Source organism: Ursus maritimus, unplaced genomic scaffold (genome assembly GCF_017311325.1).
Source record: "Ursus maritimus isolate PB19 unplaced genomic scaffold, ASM1731132v1 scaffold_28, whole genome shotgun sequence".
Classification (NCBI taxonomy): Eukaryota; Metazoa; Chordata; class Mammalia; order Carnivora; family Ursidae; genus Ursus; species Ursus maritimus.
In genome coordinates this window covers 23,592,359-23,615,528 of record NW_024425341.1, presented here as the reverse complement: position 1 = coordinate 23,615,528, position 23,170 = coordinate 23,592,359, and the positions used below count along the sequence as shown (strand labels likewise).

Genomic DNA, 23,170 nt, shown 5'->3' with positions numbered 1-23,170 from the left:
TTGCCATACAGACTGGGTGTTATCTTCTGAATCTCCTGCAGACAGTCTCTTACCTGGGGTTTTCTCTCTATCCTGTGGTTCTGTGGCAGGTTACACGAAAGGGCCAGTTTCCTGAATTTTAGAGTCAAGTAAGCCACACTTCTTGCTGGTCATACCCCATAATGTCCTCCTTCTCAGCTTCAAGCATCTGAAGGCTAATTTGCTTCATATCCTCTGTATACCATATGTCTTTTAAAAACCTAATCTTTCTGAAGAACAAGAAGAGCTAAGGAAGAATACAGAAGAGCCTGAGGGACGAGAGAGGAACCAGGACTAAGAGCTCCACTGAAACGTGTCCGATGGGCGAGCATCCTGTGCCGTAGAGCCACGGGAATGTTCAGGGCGTGTGCTTCTGCGCCCAGGCCCCTCCCCAAGATCATGTTCTGTAAGAACATGAGGGGCCAGCCTGCAGGGCAGGAAGAATGGGAGTTGAGGGGGTCAGCAGGGCATGCAGAACCTTCTAAAGGAGGGTCGTTGGTATCAGTTTATCTGCAAACCACATCTGTGTTGCTTTGCCAGCAGTTTTTCTGCTGTAATTGAATAGGAACTCGACTAATGTTGCGGACATTCACAAAGCCATGCTATTATCTGATTCAGATGGTTAGAACCCTGAAGAGTTGTCACCTGGCCTGTCTCTTTTCACTCCCGGACTCTGCTGACTCCCCAGGGCACACTAGGAATGGATCATGTAGCTTTTCAGACAAGAACAGACCTGTTAGCTTAGCAAAGCTGTCGGGATGATGGCAGAGCAATTGCACAGCACCCTTGAGGGAGGGGGACTTCCTCCCTGACACTGGCTTCCATGCTAGACAGGCATTCAGGTAGTCTGCAAAGTATTTCATTGGCCAACATACTTAAGTAATGATGATACTTTAATGTCAAACAAGGTTTTATAGCAAGATTTTAAAATATTCCCATAATTGAAATATGTTTATACATATTACGCTTGAACCACTTTCCACTCATGGTAAGGTCTCTTTCTCATCAAGATTTTCCTGAAATACAACATCTAATATAAAGTAACACAGACTTAAATGCTTAATAAATGGCTTTTGGGAATCACCGTGACCTAACGTACAGCTAATATTACTCATATGGCAGTGTTCTAAATTTGTAAGCTCAAAGTTTACTTATATGTCTTATGTTTTTAAAATTAAATGAGAATTCACAAAATGATTGTTGAAAATATACGAAGAGGGAAAGTGGACAGGGAGAAAAAAACTGATTTTGAATGCAAATATATGCCATTTATCTCTTTAATCAATGAATATTTATTAAGTACAAAACATATTTGTTTCATGTAATTTATCTTATGTGAAGTAATAATTTGTCTACTTATGTAAATTCGGTTCCAGGAATCTGTGTTGTTCTATAGTAACTATTTAATTAATCAAGGTAATTGGAGAGGAATATTTTAATTGACTAAATTTAAATGAAGAAGTTACCTGGACTCACATCTGAAGCACGTTTCAAATACATTAATAATATATTTGATACTCTGTTTCTTGTATGTTTTTAGGAGAAAGCATTGTTTTCAACCACAGCTTTTATGTTTATTTCCAGATTGACAACCAAAGCAGAGAACATATGTCATAGAGTTTAAGAGTTGCTTTTCTTAATCACAGCTGAGTTCCAAGCCTGGTTTATGCAGTTACTGGACGTCTAATCTTACTTTATTTCATTTTGCCCCCCTCAGTTTATTCAATGAGTATAATAATCCTATCTCCACCTGTGATTGCTGTAAGGACTGAAGGAAGGGAAGCAAGGAAGGCACACAGCACATGGCCCAGCACATCACAGGCTGTGTATTACAGAAATACATGGGACACGCTTATTTTGAGTAGGGCATGGTATCAGGCATGGACAATATAGCAGAGAGAGAACAAAACTGAGACCTTGCCTTCCTTGGGCAATTAAATGCATAAACACATGTTGTCTAATCTAAAGTGGACATAGCAACTTTCTAGAAAGGTCTGAGTAAGTGTTGGGGGAGTATCTGGAAAGAGCTTACTAGGGAAGATGGTGGTCATGGAAGGATTTTGGAAGGACAACACACTAGACGAGGCTAAGTCAGAAACTTCCTTATTATGTTCTAGGAACATAATCGGCATCAAATTAACATTAGCATCCAACTCATTTTATGTCAACAGAATTTGAGAGTAACATACAAATACATAGCTTTATTATTTCCAATAACCTAATAAAGAAAAGACAAAAACATATTTTTCAGTCAAGTGGCCTTCAGCTGAAAAGTATAAAACCTTGGGAGTCTAGAAGCAACAAGAGAAAATTTTCCAAATTCACTGGAATTACAATAAAAGTTAAAAGTCGGTATGTCTCTTTAAATCTCTGAGGTCACAGCTATCTGGTAAAATAATCAATATTCAAAATATCATCTTAAAAGTTATTTAAAATGTAATCTGGCAGAACGAAGAGTCCTCGTTCAGGTATAAGTGGCCTTTTGACTACTATTTACAAGGTCATTTCTGCATGAACAGAGAATATGGGTAGGAAACAATAAACCATAAAAGTTCTTGGTAAATGACAACTTAATAAGTTGAAGGTAATGCTTAGCTAACCTAACCTGGAGTCCCATGGTAATAGCTTTAGTCCATGACCCCCCGTGGCTCTAATTGGCTTCCGTGTAACTGCAGGTACAACTGCAAATAATACTTCACTTTTCTTAAGTGCTCTTTCAACCCAGTGAGCAACTAAAAATATTAGTTCCACAGATCAGAGCACATGAGCATTAAAGGAAGTTCTCTCAACTAAGCCCCTGTAAATATTGATGGAACATAATGCCAAGCTGAAACATTTTACTTAAAAAATAAAACTATGTCCTCTTCCTTTGTTCGTTTGCTTACTTTAAATCTACTGCCATAGATACTTCTGGTAGTTTCACACAGCGCATAATATTTTCTCCTGTGAAAAATCATAATAGTCATTTTCATCTCTCTAAATGCAGGAAGAAGAATTTCAAATAAAATCTCTTGTATAATTACCAAGCTTTGACAGCCATTCCTCTATTAGGTAACAGGAGGAAAAAGTAATGCCCCCAACATCCTCAAAGCTAATTAGCTAATGTAAGCATTGCCTAAGGATGCCAGTGTCCAGATGTGAAAGATCACTTCTGACTCACTGTAATTGATCAAATGCTTCCACCAGATATTCCTTCTCTAAAGGAGGCGCGATAATTATTTAAGAGTTAGAGACCCTTCATGAAGATGGGAACCTGGAGAACCAGTCCTTAATTCACCTATCTGAAATCTCATAATGGGTGCGAAGCTCAGACCAGGGGCATTTTACTGCATTTGAGGGATGGTTGAATTTAGAACATGCTGGCTGATGTGATCAACATAAGGGCTCCTTTATTTTTTTTAATTTATTTAAATTCAATTAACTAAGGTATAGTATACATCATCGGTTTTTGATATAATGTTCAATGATTCATCAGTTCAGTATAATACCGTGCTCACCACACCACATGCCCTCCTTAAGGGCTTCTTTAAAGGTTCAAAATGAATCAAGAAAACCCGAACCATGATGTTCTCTTCTTACATACTATTTATTGTGGTGATAGCACAGACTGGAAAACACACTCAGAAAGTTGCACTTGCCGTTTGGGACCCATTGACAGCTGAGTAAGTATTCCTGCAGCCTGTTTTGGGTAATATTTGAAAAATCATTAAGTTTCATGGTAGCCATCTCCCCCTACATTTTAGATATCAAAACCTATCTTTTTAGAGAAATAGTTACAAAATCTCCCCTTTAATTTTTTTTAAATTTCCACTTTAAAAATGTTTTTTTTTAGCTCTTTTGTAATTGATGAGCCCATCATTAGAAGCAAGTAGAGGCATTATTTATTTATTTATTTATTTAAATTTATTTAAGGGGGGGAAGGGCACCCCCTGAACAAGGAGCCCGATGCGGGACTTGATCCCAGGACCCCGAGATCATGACCTGAGCCAAAGGCAACTGCTCAACTGACTGAGCCCCCCTAACCCCCCAGGGCACTATTTGAAGGAGGGAACGATGACAGACTTGGAGTTCCTAAATACTGCCGACCTGAAAAACTTATACATTTTAATGGAAAAGAGTATATTCTCCAGTGTGGGATGCCACCCAGGGACACAGGGCATGATTCACTGAACTCATTTCTTCTTTTCCCATCTACAAGGGTGTTCCTGCCTTCCCACGGGCCGAGCTAAGTATCTAGAGTGGTAATGTCCATAGTGGGCACTGGCCAGTGTGACTACGGAGCACACGAGACATAGAGAGTCTGAGCCGAGATGTGCTCTAAGTTCAAAATACACCTGGATTTCCAAGTCATGGCATTAAAAAAAAAAAAAAAAGAAAAGAAAAGGAAAAAGAAAAAGAAAAAGAGAAAGAAAGAAGGTAAAAAATCTTCATATAATCTTTATATTGGCTATCTGTTAAAAGGATAATATCTGTGGGATATTATGTGAAATATGTTATTAATTTTACCTGTTTTACTTTTGCTTTTTTTCTGGCTTTTAATCTGACTAGTTTTTTTTAAAGATATTTTTAATTTATCTATGACTTGCATTTTATTTCTAGTGCAGAGCACAAATCTGGAAGTTCCTCAAAAGAGTCCTCTATGGGATCAGCCCACCGATGTATTAATGCATTTGGCCATTCAGCTGTGTGAGTAATTGATTACGTCATGTTACACGGTGATGACTTGATGCTGTATAAGACTTTGCTTTCCAGACCAGAGGGATGTACGTCCCTGCTGGTTTGGAACAAGAACGCTGTCCTCCTGTTAGAGGACCTCGTGCCTAGGAAGTGAGTACAGGGTAGAGAAGGGGAATGCACAGGTTGCTAATTTAACCACAATGGTCACAGATAAGCTTTTTCCAGTCCAGAAACTGGGATACTCCTGTATACACCATTCCAGGTTTCTTCATCCATACTGCCTACAGCTACAACTCAGCGCTGATACAAATATGTCAACAGATATGAGAAAAGGCTGAATGATCACTGGCTGTAGGTGATACAGGGAAGAAAAACAACCACCACCACCACCAATAAAACAAAAACAAAAACAAAAACAAACCAGTTGTGATATCTATTCAGTGATTCATCCTACCTCTCCTTCTTATGGAAGTATACCCCCTGGGCAGAGATCGCTATTTCCCTTAATGTTTATTTCCCCTTTCTTCCATGGAAATATAATTGTTTGCTGTATATTGACTTCCCAGACTCAAAATTATTTTTCAAAGTCTTACAACCAGGTAGAAATACTTGGCTGGAATTTCGTCAGTGGTACTGAACAGAAATGCAGGTGATGTGTCCTGGGGCCCCTCCTTCGGACACAGCTGCTGGGCCTCTCCCTGCTTCTTCTAACCCCACTGTGTCCTATTACCTAGGATTTGGACAGCACCTTGGACCATGAGGGGAAGGGCCCCACAGGGCTGACAGGGTGAGTCTTGAGGACATTTTCATCCTGGAGACAGAGATGCCATCCTAGTCCAGTAGGGCCTGACTCCTACCTTCTTTATGAGAGAGAATCCCATTTCCATTTGGTTGAAACTCTTCTTGGGTTTGGATTTTTGTCACCTAGTCTTTATCACCTAATTCTAAATAGTAATCTCAAATTCTCCTCTTTAAAAGGTTTCAGGCCTTTCTATTCATTTTTGTTTGTTTAACATGTTACTACTCCAAATATACTAATATATATATTTCCTTAAAATGTTAAGTTTAAAAAAGATACTGAATGTTATTGTCCCTAGACACAATCTGTTCTGGTTAAGGTATACAGATTAGATATATACATCCTTCATGGAATGTCTTTCAGCTACTATAGCTTATCATTTCAGAAAGTTAAAAAGTAATGGGACAAGAACTAAATTGAACAAGAACTAAAGGATTACTCCATAAAAAGGAAGGTATATCTAGTTTAAGCAAAGCCAGGGGGTCACCATCTGGAAGGAGAAAAGAGGGGATGATAGAGGTGAATTCTCTTTGCTTCTGCGTATGAGGGAGGTGGGTGTCTGAGAGTGATGGGTCTCTCACGGAAAACAAGCCCAGAAAACCACACAACAAAAATGCTGTAGAAGAGCCTTTCTCTTCTAAACTATCATTCAGTAGGACGTGAGAATCTGTGAGAACAGGAAGCTGAAAGGCTCTCTGAGCAATTATCTCAGAGTGACATGTTTGGAGGTGGAGGGTGAAGAAGGATGCCCCCCATCCCCTCAGCCTGGGTGGGGAGCCCTGTCTGCTAGGAGGTGAGAGCCTCTGGGTGTTTGATACCAAGTCAGGTTATAAGTGGGGGGGCCAGGATCCCAACAGAGTGTTTTGAGCTTATGATGAGAATCAGGGCAAAAAAAGAGAAAAAATTATGAATTAAGAAATAAGATAAGGGGGCGCCTGGGTGGCACAGCGGTTAAGTGTCTGCCTTCGGCTCAGGGCGTGATCCCGGCATTATGGGATCGAGCCCCACACCAGGCTCTTCCGCTATGAGCCTGCTTCTTCCTCTCCCACTCCCCCTGCTTGTGTTCCCTCTCTCGCTGGCTGTCTCTATCTCTGTCAAATAAATACATAAAAAAAAAATCTTAAAAAAAAAAGAAATAAGATAAGAATCGAACAATATCCTACACACATATTTCCTTTATGTGACCTCCAAAATATCAATGTAAAATGGATGCACATTTCCTACTTTTGTCTAGTTTGGGCTTTTAAAATAATGACATATGTTTCTGGTATAGAAAAGCAAGGAAAACATTAAAGAATAAAAGCATTTTTCCCCCGTAAGAGGAAAAAGTAATACTGGTGAATTAGTCCTCATGTATTTCTGGGAGCATTACACATTACCATCACTTGGTAGGAACATGACTTTTGCTGTAGTTCCTTTGGAAGCCAGGTACTGTCACTTCAATATTAGACAAAGCAGCTAGCGACAAAGAGCAGAAGGGCATAGCAGTCACATTTCCTTGCCCAGAGATTGGTGCATCTCCAAGAAGCATAGGGAGGAGCCTCCTGAAGCCAGCACACAGATGCAGTCTGTCCTCGGTGCATGAAAATGTCACAATGGTGCATGTCCCACAGGTTGTAAAACCCCAAGCGGTTATAGGTAATGGGTACAATAGAGCCAATCCTGCAGTGTAGTCTTTCTATCTTAGATAAAGCTAGCAATGTATATGGTAACTACTTGATTTCACAGGATGTATCTGACATTGTTTAAAATTTATAAAATACAAATCTTTTCACCTTAAAAAGGCTATAAGTAGGCATAAGATATTCTTATATATAAAACTTCCCTTTTTATTCCTCGATCGACTTTGTGCTTTTTTTCCCCTTCCTTTAAAAGTACAAGTTTGCATAAATTATTTTATGGCCAAAATGCAAAAAGCAAAAGCAAAACCAAACCCTCATTTTTCTTTGGATTTTTAATTTTCTATATTGAAACAGCCAAACCAGTTTTCTGCTGGTTTCAGCGTGGTTTGTACAATTCTGGTAGGACTATTCATATACTTCCTGGAAGTGACAAATCAATACTTTGACATCTTTGAAGAAGAAGAAGATGATGCACTCTTTGCTCTGCTATGTCAGAGATTCGTTTAAAACAATTTATCAGTGAAATATTAACTTGGGATCGTGCTAACTCCCTTTATCACCAGTATCATCAAAACCCAAGAATTAACCTCACTGCCATTGAAAGGGGAGCATTTTTAGATTTGCAGGGGCGTGCATAAAACTTGCCAAAGGATCTGGTTACGTAACCGATTTTCATAATATGCAAACTGTGTGAATATATATATAGAAGAGTACCAGGTTATACTGAGTAAGTGTGTGTGCATGCATTTGAATGATTAGATTTGCTCCCATCGTTCCTGAAATTTAGAAACCACTGATATCCTCGGAAATGTTTGCTTGTTAACCAATTTCAAAGAAATATTTCTCTTGTACCCACATCACTAGGAAAACATGCATCGCTATCTGCTTTGCTCTGCTTTGTCCGTACAGCAGGTACCCGATGCCGCTTTGCCCTTCAGGATTACTGTGCATTCACGAAACGTGCCAACTGTGATGGAAGACGGAGCCAAGGTGAGGACACCAGTGTGCGCTCCTTACCGCGGCAAATGGGCCGATGGTCGCTCCACGCAGCCAGTGTCTCTGTGACTCTCTGACAGGTTATGCTCTTGGATCCCTGGAGCACATAATTGTCCTCACAGGAGAACTGTACGTTTGCACCAACCCTAAGCAATTAAGAAAACAAAACAACCAAAATTATTTTTGTAAGCCTTCTTAAAAAAAAAAAAAATTAGCATAGTGCTGTGAGTGTATTATTCCATGCAATCAATATCACACTTCAAACAATCCATTAGAGATTACTCTTAGATATAACCGTGTATTTGGCACAGGATAGAGTCTCAAGACCTGGGTTCAAATTTCTGTTGTTCCAACTTCATAGCTAAATAAATGAATGAACCTTAATTTCTTATCTGTAAAATAGACAAAATAACAAGGTGACCTGACTTCATGGGGTGGCCTAAGTGAGAAAATGTATAGAGAAACAGTCGCATACCCTGAAAACAAAACAATGTTGCAGTCATTCCTTGTGAATAAATGTCTATGAAAACAAGGATTGAAAAAGTCCAGGTTAGGAAAATGTCGCAGTACACAGAAAGACAAGTGCTATAGGGTACCCCTTACATGAAGGGCCTAAAATAGTCCAACTCATAAAATCAAGGGCTGGAGGGGAGTTACTAAGGGCTTGGGGCAGGGGAGGAGATGGGATGTTATTAATCAACTGTCATAAAGTTTTATTTAAGTAAGATGAATGAGCCCTAGGGATCAGATACACAACATTGAGCCTCTAGTCCACAGTAATGTGGTCTTATAATTGGCTAAGAGGAGAGATCTCATGAGAAGTGTTTAATCACAATAAAATAAAAATTCTTCCAAAGAAAGGCAGGAGGGAGAAAATGTCTCAGTAAAAAAATCTATGTTACTATCACAAACACTATATTCAGAAGGCGGGTGATACAATATTTCAGAAATATCTTTTACAGTAATTCTTTTACAGTAAAATTTACAGTACTGTAAAATTCTTTTACAGTAAAAGAATCATTTGTTTGAGAAAAATGCAATCCGTCCAGCCTAAAGTTGGATGACACATTGTTCTGGCTTCGGAGCTGCATCTGCAAACCTGAAGCTCCAAGGCTGTAACACGAGTACCAAAATGTTGTTGCAGAGCAGCTATTCAAGAGGGGCATACAAAATGTGCCAGGCATGCCCAGGGTCTGAACGCACCGGATTCCTTCCTCTAAGTCTTTGTGTGGCATGGAGCTGAGTGTAGTAGCATTTCAGTATCTGATAAGCCTATTACTTCAAGAGCAAATTCTACATATGTTTTCTATGTGAAAGACCCTCAAGTTGATGTTGACAAAAATGGGAATGCAAGGGAGTTTTGTGGGAAAACATGCACAGTGGCCCATGTGCATGGATACGGTTATTAACAGATGCAAGAGTGAGGGAAAATAAACGAATGCATTCCCTTCCTGCTTTATTGAAATCATCTCATCTAGGATCTCAGAGTGAATATGACTCAAGTGGTATTATGTCAGAATTTCCCACACTTCTAAATAACGCTCTGGGGGTGGTCATAGATATCTGCAAAAATCATCAAATCAGGGTCAGACCAACTTGAAAAATTCTGGATTCAACAAAAGTTAGCATCTTTCTTTTCCCAGGGGGCTTCTCAGTGTACTAAAATTAAATATGCAAAAGTGTATTCTGCTTACTTTAGAGAATATAAAGTATGTAAAAATCTCTAAGCTTCTATACCCAGGAAGCGCCTTTCAACAACTATCCAGGGCAACTAGAACCAACTCTATGGAACCAATTTTGAGAAACACTGTATTGTAAGTACATAACATGTCTTATTTTTGAAAGGGAAAAGTGTAAAACCAAATTCTAGACCTATTTCTCATTTTCATTGTCATTCCTAACAGTTATTTAAAATGGCTGTACGTGTTAGACACATCTGTCCATAATTTCTGCTCATTGGCTTTTGTTTAAACCTCTGGAGCCACACTAAATAAATGAAATAAATAAAAAATTTTGCTCTGAAAGCAACTATGATTTCTCCATGTTTGGCCCCATCTTTGATTCCTTCTATTTACCCAAATCTCAGTTTTCACATATTTTATCATTCTTTTAATACATTTCCATTGAACATCTCCAACTTGCTACTTCACTCTAGGTATCAAAGATGAAACATCAACAAGAAGTTAAAATTTATCAAGGTCCCAACCTAATCGAAGTTGATTTTCTGGACAGAACTCTAAGAAGAAAATTCCAGAAAAAAAGTTATTAATACCTTCCCATTGACAGGTAAATTTAGAACATCTTGATTAATTATGTTGAACAACTTTGACAAATGCTAGTAGTCAGAAAGTGTAAGAAATAACAGAGAACTGAATTTGTGTAAGATCAAGGTATACTGTACATAAATAATAAATACCTAAGTGGCAAAATTTAAAGTTACACAGTTAAAGTAGCACAATTTTGTGATTTAAATAGAACAGGGAAAGTAAATGTTTCACTTCTTCAACGCTTAGCTCTTCTGAAAAGCTCATCACTCAAGTTTCTGAATTCCAAAGACATTTCACTTGTCACCATCTACTTGACTTTACCAGCCACGATTTAAAGAGTCTTTTGAGGTGAATGAACTATTTCAAATACGGCTCAGTTTTAACATGAACTATTTCTAAATTCAGTTTTCCTAAATAATGGCTATGCATTAATTTAATAGTGGTATCATAACAATTTCTGATTTAAAAAAATTGAAAAAAAAAAAACACCTGAAGTGACTTAAAGTTTAAAGCAGAACTCAAAATAAGATATGTGATATCTAACTGTCCAAGAATTACCAGCAATAGAAACCATCTAGATAGAGAGATCCCACATCTTTCCTCAACCCATACTGGTTGATATGGATTGAATCTACTGAAGCAGGCAATTTCTCCATTTAGAGTTTTCTAAATCAATAGATAGATCAATAGATGGATATAGATGATAGATGATAGATAGATAGATAGATAGATAGATAGATAGATAGATAGATGATAGATAGATGATAGATAGATAGATAGATAGATAGATAGATGATTGATAGAGAATCTGCCTCTTTGTTTCAAGCAGAACTCCAAGCTGAAGAAGTGAAGGACAAGGAGTGTAGCAGAGACATGAGAGGAGGCTGTGTCATGGCTGTGGAAACGTGGAACCCTGTTTTCCTACCACGCCTTGGACCAAGAAGCAGGTTGGAGTGAAGAGGTAGAACAAGACAGGGTCTTCCAGTGTAGCCTGTCGGGATCCCAGGGTAATACTGGACTTGCTCTCATTTTCCAGCTGTGACCTCACAGCAAATTCTCTGTGTCTTATGGCGCAGCCTCTCCAAAGGAAAATGTGGCGGTATGCCTAGCTTAATGAAGACTGAGAGGATGGGGCCCCTGGAGAAGTAGAGTAGCGCATTCCCAAGCCCTCACAGCCCTTGTGTGCTGGCTGTGGAGGCCATAGATTTGGAAGTCATTCCACAGCCAGGAGGAGGGTGTGGGTCTTGCCAGAGCCTTGGGGGCAGGGGGCACCGTGGTGGTGATCCACGGGGCATGGATGAGGTGGACACATCGTGTCTCCTCCTCACCTTTGCTGGGATGGCCTTTCCTTAAGCCCTGGCATTTAACATCGTAAAGGCAGGGAGAAGGAAGTAAGTAGCTGACTTTAAGCCTAATGAATTGACAAATCATTGATTTTAACAACTTCAAGGATGAATACATGAAATTTTCTGACTCAGACAAAATGGGGATTTGTTAAAAAAATCATTACAGTTTAAATAAAATTACATGTTGTACATCTGAATTCATGAGCCTATAATTCAACCTCCTATACACGGTTTAGTTAACTTTTCAACTAATACAATATTCTCATCGGATGCAGGTCTCACTCCTGCTTCTCCCCATCGCATCTTTCATTTTATTCTCTCCCTCTTTGTCCTTACTGTTGTTGTTGTTTTTTTAATCATTAAAAAATTGTTTATCTCCCATAAATAACATTAATTCTTCCAGTGGTTTCTTGAGGAAGGTGCAAAAAATTTTCCTGAAATCTATGTTAAATTGATTTGAAGGTATGTCCTAACTTTAGAAAAATGAAAAAAAAAAAAGATATTTGATCCAAGGAAAGAAATGAGAGGAAAATTGTCAGGAGCACTTCTAATGTCCTTCAGCATCTTTAGAATATTTAGACTCAAGTTCTAAACCTATTCATAAATATTCCCAGTGCCCTAAAAAGTGCCTGGCACATCATAGACAATAAATATGTGTTGAATGAAGGAATAAAGAGAAGCCACTTTCCTGATGCCAAGTATGTCAATCTGCCAGGAAAATAGGACTGAGAAATAATGCTAATGAAGAAACGTATCTGCTCTTCACCCTCTTCTTTTGGCCTTTATTCTGCCTTACCTGCACTGGCTCAACAATTGCTTATGGTCAGACTTTTATGCACTGGGTGCTGTGCAGGTCATAAGGATGCATTGATGAGCTACTGGGGGCAAGAGATACTTCATCAATTAATGCACAAGCAGTTAAATAAAGCTGCACTACTATGGGAAAACAACACATTTTGCCTTTGGTGAAAAGTTAAGAAAAGGGTATTGCTAGAAAAAGAAGATCCAAAGAATTTATTTACTCTTTTTTTTCCCCCATGGTGAATGTGTGTGTCCTAAATTGAACTCCCCTACATACACGTTATAGAAAGCCCTGTTGGTTTCAGAGTTGATGGTTTGTTCTGGGAATTGAAGATAGCTAAGTTTGTCCACGATGGTATTTTCCATTTCTATTCTGAAAGCCATGCAAGGTGTCCCACTCCCTCCTGGCCCAGAGTTTCTCCCCCATAGACACACAACTTTGGTTTCCTGTCCTTCACCCCTTCTACTTTCTCTCTCTTTGATAAGGAACTTTGTTCTTTTACTGCTCCTAAGTATGTTTTGAGAAATGTTAACCTAAAGCACACAAGTCCAGAAGATGTGAGGCTGGACAAACAGGCCACCCAGAGAAGGCAGGTATCAAAAGCAAAAGTCCTTGAGGGAATGCCTTGTGTTTTGTTGACTTTGAAATCTCTTTGAGCTTATACTACCCCTGAAATAAATAACTGCAGAATGACCAAGAGACAAAGATGTGATTCAGATCATCTCATCAATGTCCATCAAGCCAATGGATCTGAAGGCTGTAGGAGCGAAAACTCAGCAGCCTCAGGAAGAAATCCACCTCTGCACCCATCTTGCAGGTGTGTCTTTGTGATCATGTGCCTCTACCTCAAAATAAGTTGTTTTATTTTTTTAAATATTTATTTATTCGACACAGAGAGAGAGAGCACAAGTAGGCAGAGCGGCAGGCAGAGGGAGAGGGCAAAGCAGACTCTCTGCCAAGCAGGGAGCCTGATGCGGGGCTCAATCCCAGGACCCCAGGATCATGACCTGAGCCGAAGGCAGATGCTTAACTAACCGAGCCACCCAGGCGCCCCTCAAAATAAATTGTGTTAGATAAACCCACTGATTCTCCAATAAGTGAGTCCTTCCTCCACTCGGAAAGGACTTTCGATACTTAACTAGATGCTCTCCGTTAACTGAAAGATGGGGTCCTCATACAGGAGAATGAAAGCCCACAGGACAATCTGTGCTAACCCAGGCACTTGTGCTGAAGATACCATCAAATGCCATTGTTGGAGAGATAAATGTACAGCTGCTGTGAGTTTTGGAATGTCTTTTATTACCCTTTTGATTTTCACACATATTGCATCATTTCTGGGTCCTTTTTTTTTCTTTTTATAGAGGCAATTTTAGACTCATCTCCTCAAACCTTAAGGCAATTTAGTACGACTAAAAATGCATTACAGAGTAGATGGATCTCTCTAGCCTAAGGAAAGAACAAAAACTAATATTTCATATCATTTTTAGAGGCTGTATGTTTACAATTGTGCAACAAAGACCCTTAACAATGGTTAGAGTACAAGGCACCTTGAGGGGATGAGCAACAATAATGTCATGACAGGGGCTTCCATTGGCCAGAGATCTTCAAATTGTGACTAACCTTCAGAAGCATGCCATTTAGAAGAACGTATGAATTTTCCCATGAGGCAATTTAATTTAAGGCTTCCAAGTATAAGTTTGTGGGAATCTGCCATTTGCCCAACAAGAAGACTTCCTGTCTGACAAAGTAGAAACATTAAATCCTCCGCTTCATGACCCACCCACGTGTTCCTACAGAAGCAGAAGCCAGGTCCACACTATTTCAAAAGAAGCATTTTGGGAAGTAAAAGGTGGGAAGGGGATCTGGATGCTGTAGGAGAAGCTGATCAACTCAAAGGCAGAACTTTCCCACAGGCTCTTCTCCCATTTCCTTTGTGTCTCCTTCTGAGTTTGGAGGCAGAAGGTCATCTCCAGTCAGGAGCAGACATTTTTCATTAACCCTCCTCTTGTGATCTTCGGATAACAAGCTTGATAATACCTAGAAGTTCCAGAAAGCTCAGTAGTGTCTGTATATTTACTTCTAGACTCATGTTTGCCATTTTTTTCTGGTTTCCAGTAGTATTTCATCATGGTATCCCTGCAATCCCTGCTCATTTATGGAAGCTTCTCACAGGCCTTACTTCCTTATTATTTTTTCCTAGAACATTATTTGATGGAGGCCATGACTGAGCAATATTTTTGCAGAGGGGGAATCAAATTGACAACCCTTGTTTCTTCAAGGTTTGCAAACATATAGATGCTATTGAAGATAAGCTATTTGGAAGAGGCTTCTAATAATGAGGTTTACACACACTTTTTTTTCACACAATACTTGTGATCTCAAACGCTTGTTTTCAAGTGCAAGCCCTTCTGAGTGGTTATGCCCACCTGTCTATAATAACTTATTATGGATGACATACACCAGACAGTCCAATTGTTGTTGGCCTTGTTTGCCCATTGAAATCACATGAGCACTTAAAAATTCCCAATATTGAGGTATCTAGAGTGATCCAATTCATAAATACAGAAAGTGGTTTCTAGGAGACATAGGCAGTGGTGGATGAGAAGTTACTGCTTTGTTTTGGAAGATGAAATAGTTCTGGAGATAGATGGTGGAGATAGATGTGAATGAGCTTAATGTCACTGAACTGTACACTTAGTAATGGTTAAGGTGGTGAATTTTATACTAGATACATTTTCCCACAACTAAAAATTTAAAAGGAAATCTTAATGATCGGGCCATATTCTTGATAATTAAATCAGAAACTTTGGGGACAGTTAGAGCATGGCTGATGGCAGCTCTCCATCTAGCATTCTTTCCATGGATGCATTTTTTGGTGGAGTTGCATTGGACAAGGAAGCGAGTGATCAGATGTTGTGAAGACTTTTTAAGTGGATTGGAAACACTGGGGAGCAGGCGAATGGCCCCAAATAAATGCACTGATTAATTATTTAGTTTTCACTGCATTTATATTCTTCTTAAAGTTGGCAACTCTTCTGTGTATCAATGATGATGATCTCACATGCTTCCTTTGACCTCGAGGTTGTTGGTACCCCTGAGTAGCATCATAGAAGTTTTGTAGAATTGTATTCTATAAGAGACGAAGGCAAAAGTATGACTAAGAGGCACAGAACTTGGCAGTTCTCACAGGACTTCAGAAATGCTCAAGTTTTTTATCTCAACACTTTCTTTCACAGGTAGGGAAACCAATAAACAGAAAAATAAACTGCATTACAGAAGGTCATTGTAGAGAACACTAATGTCCACATAGTCCTTAAAAAGACCTTTCTGTTGATGATGACCATGTGGGCTAATAATGTCATCAACTATTTTTTGCAGTTTGAAATTAACAAATTAAAATATGCTTAAATAACCATGATCTATTGTCCCGGAAAACTACTTAAGGGGATATTATTATTATTTTGATGAAAAAATAATTTACTATTACAGGTATTGGAAAGACTGTGGAAGAGAGAGGAGAATGTTCCATGAGTTCTACTTGGCAGATTCTTTATTGGAAACCAGATAATTTATTGGAAGCCAGATAAATGAGACCTGAAACATTTATAGTGTGCCCTTTTCAAAGGTACATAATGGTTCAAATAGTGTGGACAGGAAAACATTGGTTGTAATATTTCTTAAGTCATTTTCAAAAATATAGCCAATGCTCTTTGAAAGAAGAGCCATCATTGGCAAATATTTTTCATAGACTACAGTCTCTTAGTAACAGTGTATCTAATGGAGAATAAGATGCCCACATTCGTCAAACAGCATAGAAACAACTGATGTCCCTCCCATATTTTTCAAATTTTATATGGTTTGTATGCTGGTTTATATGCTGTTAGTGTAATTCTTTATATTTTCATATAACAAAAGGCAGGTGGCTCTGGTGTTACTGAAATTGACTTACGGTGGAGAAATACTAAAGCTTGCTGCACCAACATTTTAAAACTATAAAGAAAATTATCATTAGTAAGAAACGCCAAAGGGGGAAAAAAAAGGAAAAGAAAGAAAATTATCAATGTGTTATAAGAAAAGGAACAGGGTTGAATGTGGTAGTTAGTAGAAATGAGTGGTAGTTTATCAAGATACTTGGGTTATGGATTTTTTTCCTGCTTCTCATTGATTATGTAATTGTATTTTATGTATCCCAATTTCTCCTTTCATTGGATGACACATCATTCCACTTGACACACCTTGACTTCATAAAGTGTATAAATGTGAGATTTCTTTGAGAAAAAGGGGCCAAGATGCAAGAACAAATGGTATTGACTTGAATAGTGATCTATAAAAATCAATAATATAAATTAAATATTTGTTTTTTAAGTCAGAACAATCACTCTCTCAACACCCAAATTCCCTTTTTGACCACAGGTCATGTTTTAAGAAAAGTTGATAATCTCTCTGACCAATAGCAGTTAATTTAATGGGTTTAGCTGAGTACTAATTAGGCTATGATTGCATACCCTTGCGACAGTCTTATCAGTTTCAATTTAATCCAATTTAACATAAAAACCTGTCTACCATATGTTGGGCACAGTAATAAGAAATCAAATCAATAAATCCTGTCCTGTCCTCTTTCCTTTGGAACCTCATAATCCAACATGAGAGAAACATACATCTAGTGTGAGAGAAACATAAATATGTGACATAAACATATTCTGCTGAAAAGGCTGAAATAATGAGATGAAGCAAGGTGGGAGTAAAGACTCGTGGTCCTACAAATGGAAGGTGACTGTGTGGATGGGGAAAGGCAGAGACAGAACATATTCTGCCTACAAAAAACAAATCCTAGGGAGAACCATGGAGCATGTGTCTGCATTCCCCAATTTTGCTTCTTCAAGCTCCTCGTGTTTCTATATTAGCTTGCCCTAGTCTACCTGTGGGATATCCGTCACCTGGGAGCAATTTTCATGGGTGGTGAAGTGTGGTGAGAGGGGAAACTATACTTGATTAAGAATATGACTAAGAATTGAAAACAGAAACACAGAACCCTGAGGGTAGCAGTAGCCTTTCTGAAGAGGAGGGAGTTTTAGGCTAGGTAATTCAGCTTGTATAAATTTAGGATTGTTGTTAAATGGGGTTCTGCCACCGAGGGTAGTGAGAGATGCACATATGAAAGCAAAGGAAGGAGCACCATGGAAGAGAATGGAGGCCCATACTTTTCAGAAACCTAGGAGATCCCTAAATTCAATTTCGGCATTACTATTAATAAAGATCTTTATGAAATAAAGATTTGATAAATAAGTAAAATAAAGATTTTATAAAGAATAGATCTTAAGATTAGAAATAATATACATAAATAACCTATAACATGTAGCAACAATATAAAATATAATATGTATATAAATATATCATACAACGTTTATGCAACATACATAAAACCTATAACTTGTGTCTATCTATATAATATTTTATATAATGTATAATATTTATAGAATATATGTAAAGAACCTATTACACCCAGCAGTGTGTTTCATAGGTGGGGCTAGTCTACATAGATTCTTTGTGCAAAATTACAATGTGACATTCACACATAGTTGTCAATTAGAACAAAGTAACCCTTCTGCTGAGTGTAGGGAACCCCACGCTAAGATCCATGGGTTGGAACACTGAGCTCAAGATTAGGTTTGAACTACCTCTTGACTCCTCACATGGCTAACTGGTGGTGTCTACAAACTGCACCCCCTATCCAATGGTCCTGTATGACAGGTGTGAAAATATTTAGTCATTGTAATTGTCATTATTAAAAAAAAACCTTTGAGGTCAAGAGGGGCTTTGGAGTCAATAGGACCTAGTTTCAAGTCCCAGCTGTAACCATGACTAGGTATAGTATCTTGGCATGTTAACATTCTGAATTTCAATAGCTATATTTGCAAAAGTTAGGATAATTTTATCTGTCTGTACCTAGAGTGCCAATCCTACTAGCATATGAAATAGATAAATAATAGAAGTCAGCATCCATTTTTAAAATCTCCATCGCTACTCCGGCTCCATCCCTTACATACTGGTGTCTGCATTTTTGTATCATTCTATTCATAAATATTCAGTTCTAATGAATATACTTTGTCTTTCTGAGAGTGGTCAGTGGTGAATAAAACGTCAGAAAATTGTCCCCAAAATGATTTGAATTCAAATAAGGAAACTTCAAGTTTTAGTCTTCATTTATTTAGAATTCTTTATAGATAATACTAGAATTAATATTTAGATTGCCTATGGGGAAAAAAAAAGATTTCCATAGAAATAAAAATAATGGTATAAATAAAATCAGATGAGGAATATTTTACCAACCTAATAAAGTGAACATTTTTTAAACAGAAACAGCCCCAAATTACATATAATTACAGTGCTAACTACAAATGAATTCCATCCACTCTTCCTGACAATGTTGGTCATTAGTTTGGATTATATGTTAGTCATTAGTTTTGATTACATGAATTTAGAAAGAACTGAATAGCCTTTCATTAAAAACAGTCTCGAAAAGATTTTAAACAATCAAGAATATCCTCCCTCTTTTTAAAGCACCAGCATTTATAGTCAGCTTATTACATGCCGGGCCCATGACACGCCATTCCACTTGGTGGTCATAGGGAATTTTTACATGGTTGTGATCTTCCAGTTTGCATATGAACACACATGGATTCTACCCGGATGGAGGCAATCAACAAATAAAGATTTTACACATTGAATGCCCAGGATCAGTCCACAGTACCAAACTATCAGTAGGGATGACACTCGGTTTTAACTTAGTAAAAATATAGAAAATATCTAAATAACATGTTTCTTTGTTCATATATCCTTTTTTTAATGCCTTAGAATGATTATTTTTATGCTGCATAAAGTCAACTTCCATATCTGGTGCACCTCGTTTCAAAGGGCAGCCCACAGATCCCTGGAGTGGTTAGTGAGGCCCTTTCAGAGGGTATGATATTTTTTACATTAAACTGTTTTTATAATAATACTAAGAGATGTATGCTTCTTCCCATGTGTTGCTATTTCCACTGATGGTGAAAAAGCAGTGGTGAGCAAAACTGATGGTGACCTAACATAAATGGAAGCAATAGCACCATGCACTAGCATGAAGGAGGAGAAGGAGGAGGAAAAGGAGGAGGAGGAAGAGGAGGAGGAGGAGGAGGAGGGAGGGAGGGGGACAAAGCTGAAGGGAAGAGGAAGGAGGAAGAAGAAGAAAGGCTAGCTCACTTAAGAAGATCCTTGAGGAAGCAGGAAAAATTTTTTAATTTTAATAAATCTTTTTTTTTTAAAGATTTTATTTATTTATTTGACAGAGATAGAGACAGCCAGCGAGAGAGGGAACACAGGCAGGGGCAGTGGGAGAGGAAGAAGCAGGCTTATAGTGGAGGAGCCTGATGTGGGGCTCGATCCCAGAACGCCGGGATCATGCCCTGAGCCGAAGGCAGACGCTTAACCGCTGTGCCACCCAGGCGCCCCTAATTTTAATAAATCTTGATCACTGAATACATTATGCAGCTGTGGTGCATATTGAAGTCTGACATGATCCCAAGAAAAAAGTTCATTGAAATTGTTTATATTGTGAGCTGAATTAACTGTTTTATTTTCACAGAACACCTTCTTATTTGAAAAAAATAACTGATAAGCTATTATTGCTAATATTTGAGTTGGCAGACACATTCTTTAAAAAATGAATGAATGAGCCCATTTTTTGAATGAGACTTTTATTCAAGAAAAGTAACTGAAAAAATTTGTAGCCGATGATAAAATTCAAGTTGTCTAATAAAAATTAGAAATTTTGAAAATTTGTATGTGTCACCATGAGTTTGAAACCTTCCCAATGCTTAAATATTTTTCCAATAAGATCTATAGTGATATTAACATATGCAATATTTTTGATATTTTGTAGCAAAGTGTATCAACATTTGGAAGCACCCATAACTCAATGAATCATTATTTGTCAAATGACCAAGTCATGATGGTACAAAATCATGCATGTATAAAACATTTCAAAATGAAAGCTAGATCAATGGTTTTTAAGGTAAAGAGGTATAAAACATTTATTGTTATAATTTCATATTCCAAATTGAAGCCAATATTTAAGAAAATATCGTTTGTCAATTTTTATAGTATTGCATGTTGTATATCTCTATATATCTCACTGGAAAAATATTTAAGCATTGTAAAGCTGTCAAACTCACGGTGGCACATACAAGAAACAGACTCTTACCTATAGAGAACAAACCGATGGTTCCTGGATGGGAGGTGGGTGGGAGAGGATGGGTTAAACAAGGTGATGGGCATTAAGGAGTGTACTTGTTGTGATGAGCACTGGGTGTTGTATGTAAGTGATGAATCACTAAATTTTACTCCTGAAACTAATATTACACCATATGTTAACTAACTGGAATTTAAATAAAAACTTGGAGAAAATAAAATAAAATAAAATAAGATAAAATAAATTCATTTATTTTTCAACCATATCCAAGGCAGGATTTTTTAAAATATTAAAACCAAAACAACATAGTGTAACAGACAGAATGCAGCAACAGATGTATGAATCCATATACAGTGTTACCAGACTAACAAAAATCAAAAGAAAGTTAGAGTGACTATGATAAAACAAGACAAAGTTGATTTCAGAGGAAAAAAATATTACCCAATAAAGAGGGATACTGCATAATATCAAAAGGATGAATTCATTAAAAACACATAGCAACTTTAAACATGTATGTAACTAACAACAGAGCTTCAAAATACATGAAGCTAAAACTGATAAAACTATAATAAGAAATAGACAAATCCACAATTGCAGTAAAGGATTTCAATATACCTCTTTCAATAACACAACAGTCAGAAAATCTGTAAGGGTTCTAAAGACTTTAACAACACTGTTCTACTTGATCTAATTGATCTTTATAGAACATTTCGCCCTACTATGACAGAATATACATTCTTTCTAGTTTACATAAAATGCTTGCAAAAATAGAGCATATTATAGGGCAGAAAACAATTCTTGTTCATTGTAAACGATTCGAGTCTCACAAAGTATGTTCTCTGACCACAAAGTTCCTGTGAAAATCCCTAGATATTTGGAAACTAAATAGAACACTATTATATAATCCATGGATCACAGAAGTAATCACAAGAGAAAACAGGAAGTATTTTGAACTGCATGAAACGAAAAACATAATACTTATGGGACGTAGTGAAATCCATCCTTCAAGTGAAATATAAAGCACCAAACACCCACATTAGAAAAGGAGTCTTAAATCACAGCTTCAATCTTAAGAAACCAGAAAAAAGAGAGCAAATAAATCCCATTGTAATCAGAAGAAAGAAAACAATAAAAGACCAGAGCAGCAATCAACGGAGTATAAAACAAATAAAACCATACAGAAAAATTGGTCACACCAAATGTAGGGTTTTTTTGAGAATATTAATAACATTGACATATCACTAGTCAGATGTATCAGATAAAATAGAAAATTCAAATCACCAACATCAGAAATTAGAATTGTGCCATCACTACTGATTTAAAAGACAATAAGGAAATATTATGAATAATATTATGACAATAAATTTGACTTTTTTTGGATAAAAATTGAAAAATTCCTTGAAATTTGCAAACTATCAAAGCTACATACTCAAGTAGAGTGAGAACCTGAATTGGTTTGTAAGTAGAAGAAAAGTTGTATTGTAATTTAAAAACTTTTCATGAGAAAATTCCAATTTCAGAAAGCTTCACTGATAAATTTCTTAAAAATTTAAGAAAGAAATACTATTGATTCTCCACAAACTCTTCCAGGATACTACAGAGGAAAGAATATTCCCTAATTAATTTTAGTAGACCAGCATTACTCTAATAGCAAAACCAGACCATGTCATTATAAGAATGAACTATAGGCCAGCATCTCTTGTGAGAACACAAGAAAAATCTGAAAAGAACAAAACAAAAAACAAAACAACAACAACAAACATACAAAGCCAACAGTGTATGAAAAGGATGATACATCATGACCAAATTAATTTATCCCAGAATGAAAGAAATTCAATTAATATAATTAATCACATTAACAACCAAACAAACAGATCATCTAAACAGATCTAGAAACAGCTTTTGACAAAATCTATATCAATTTCTGATAAGAACTTACAACAAACTAAAAATAGAAAGGCACTTTCTCAACCTGATAAAGGTAATCTATGAAAGCCTACAGCTAATATTACTTAATGATTAAAACCAGAATGCTTTCCACCAAAGACCAAGAATGAAGCAAGAATGAAGGCACCTGTCTGGCTCAGTCAGAAGAGCATTCGACTCTTGATCTTGAGGTCATGAATTTGAGTCCCACTTTGGGGGTAGAGATTACTACTAATAAAACTTTTAAAAAAATAATAAAGCAAGAATGTCTCATGTCTTCTATTTGTATTCAACCTCATAATATAGGTCTTAGCTCCTCAGGCAAGGGAAAGAAATAAAATACATTCACATTGGAAAGAAAAACATAAAACCATCTTTACTTGTAGTTAATCAGGATCATGGAGAGAGAGTCTTCTGTAGTATACAAAAAAGTTACTAGAACTGGCTTATTACAGATTTGTATATATATATATATATATATATATATATA

At 37.3% G+C, this 23,170-nt stretch overlaps 1 protein-coding gene across 1 annotated transcript in view; it reads right to left on the bottom strand.

Moving 5' to 3' along the window:
- The window catches only part of CSMD1 (CUB and Sushi multiple domains 1), a 1,580,412-nt gene that overhangs the window by 546,088 nt on the left and 1,011,154 nt on the right, over nt 1-23,170 (bottom strand). The window contains exon 9 of the mRNA XM_040643176.1: nt 8,134-8,258. Within this exon, the coding sequence (XP_040499110.1) occupies nt 8,134-8,258 (125 nt within the window). The remainder of the gene's footprint in view (nt 1-8,133; nt 8,259-23,170) is intronic.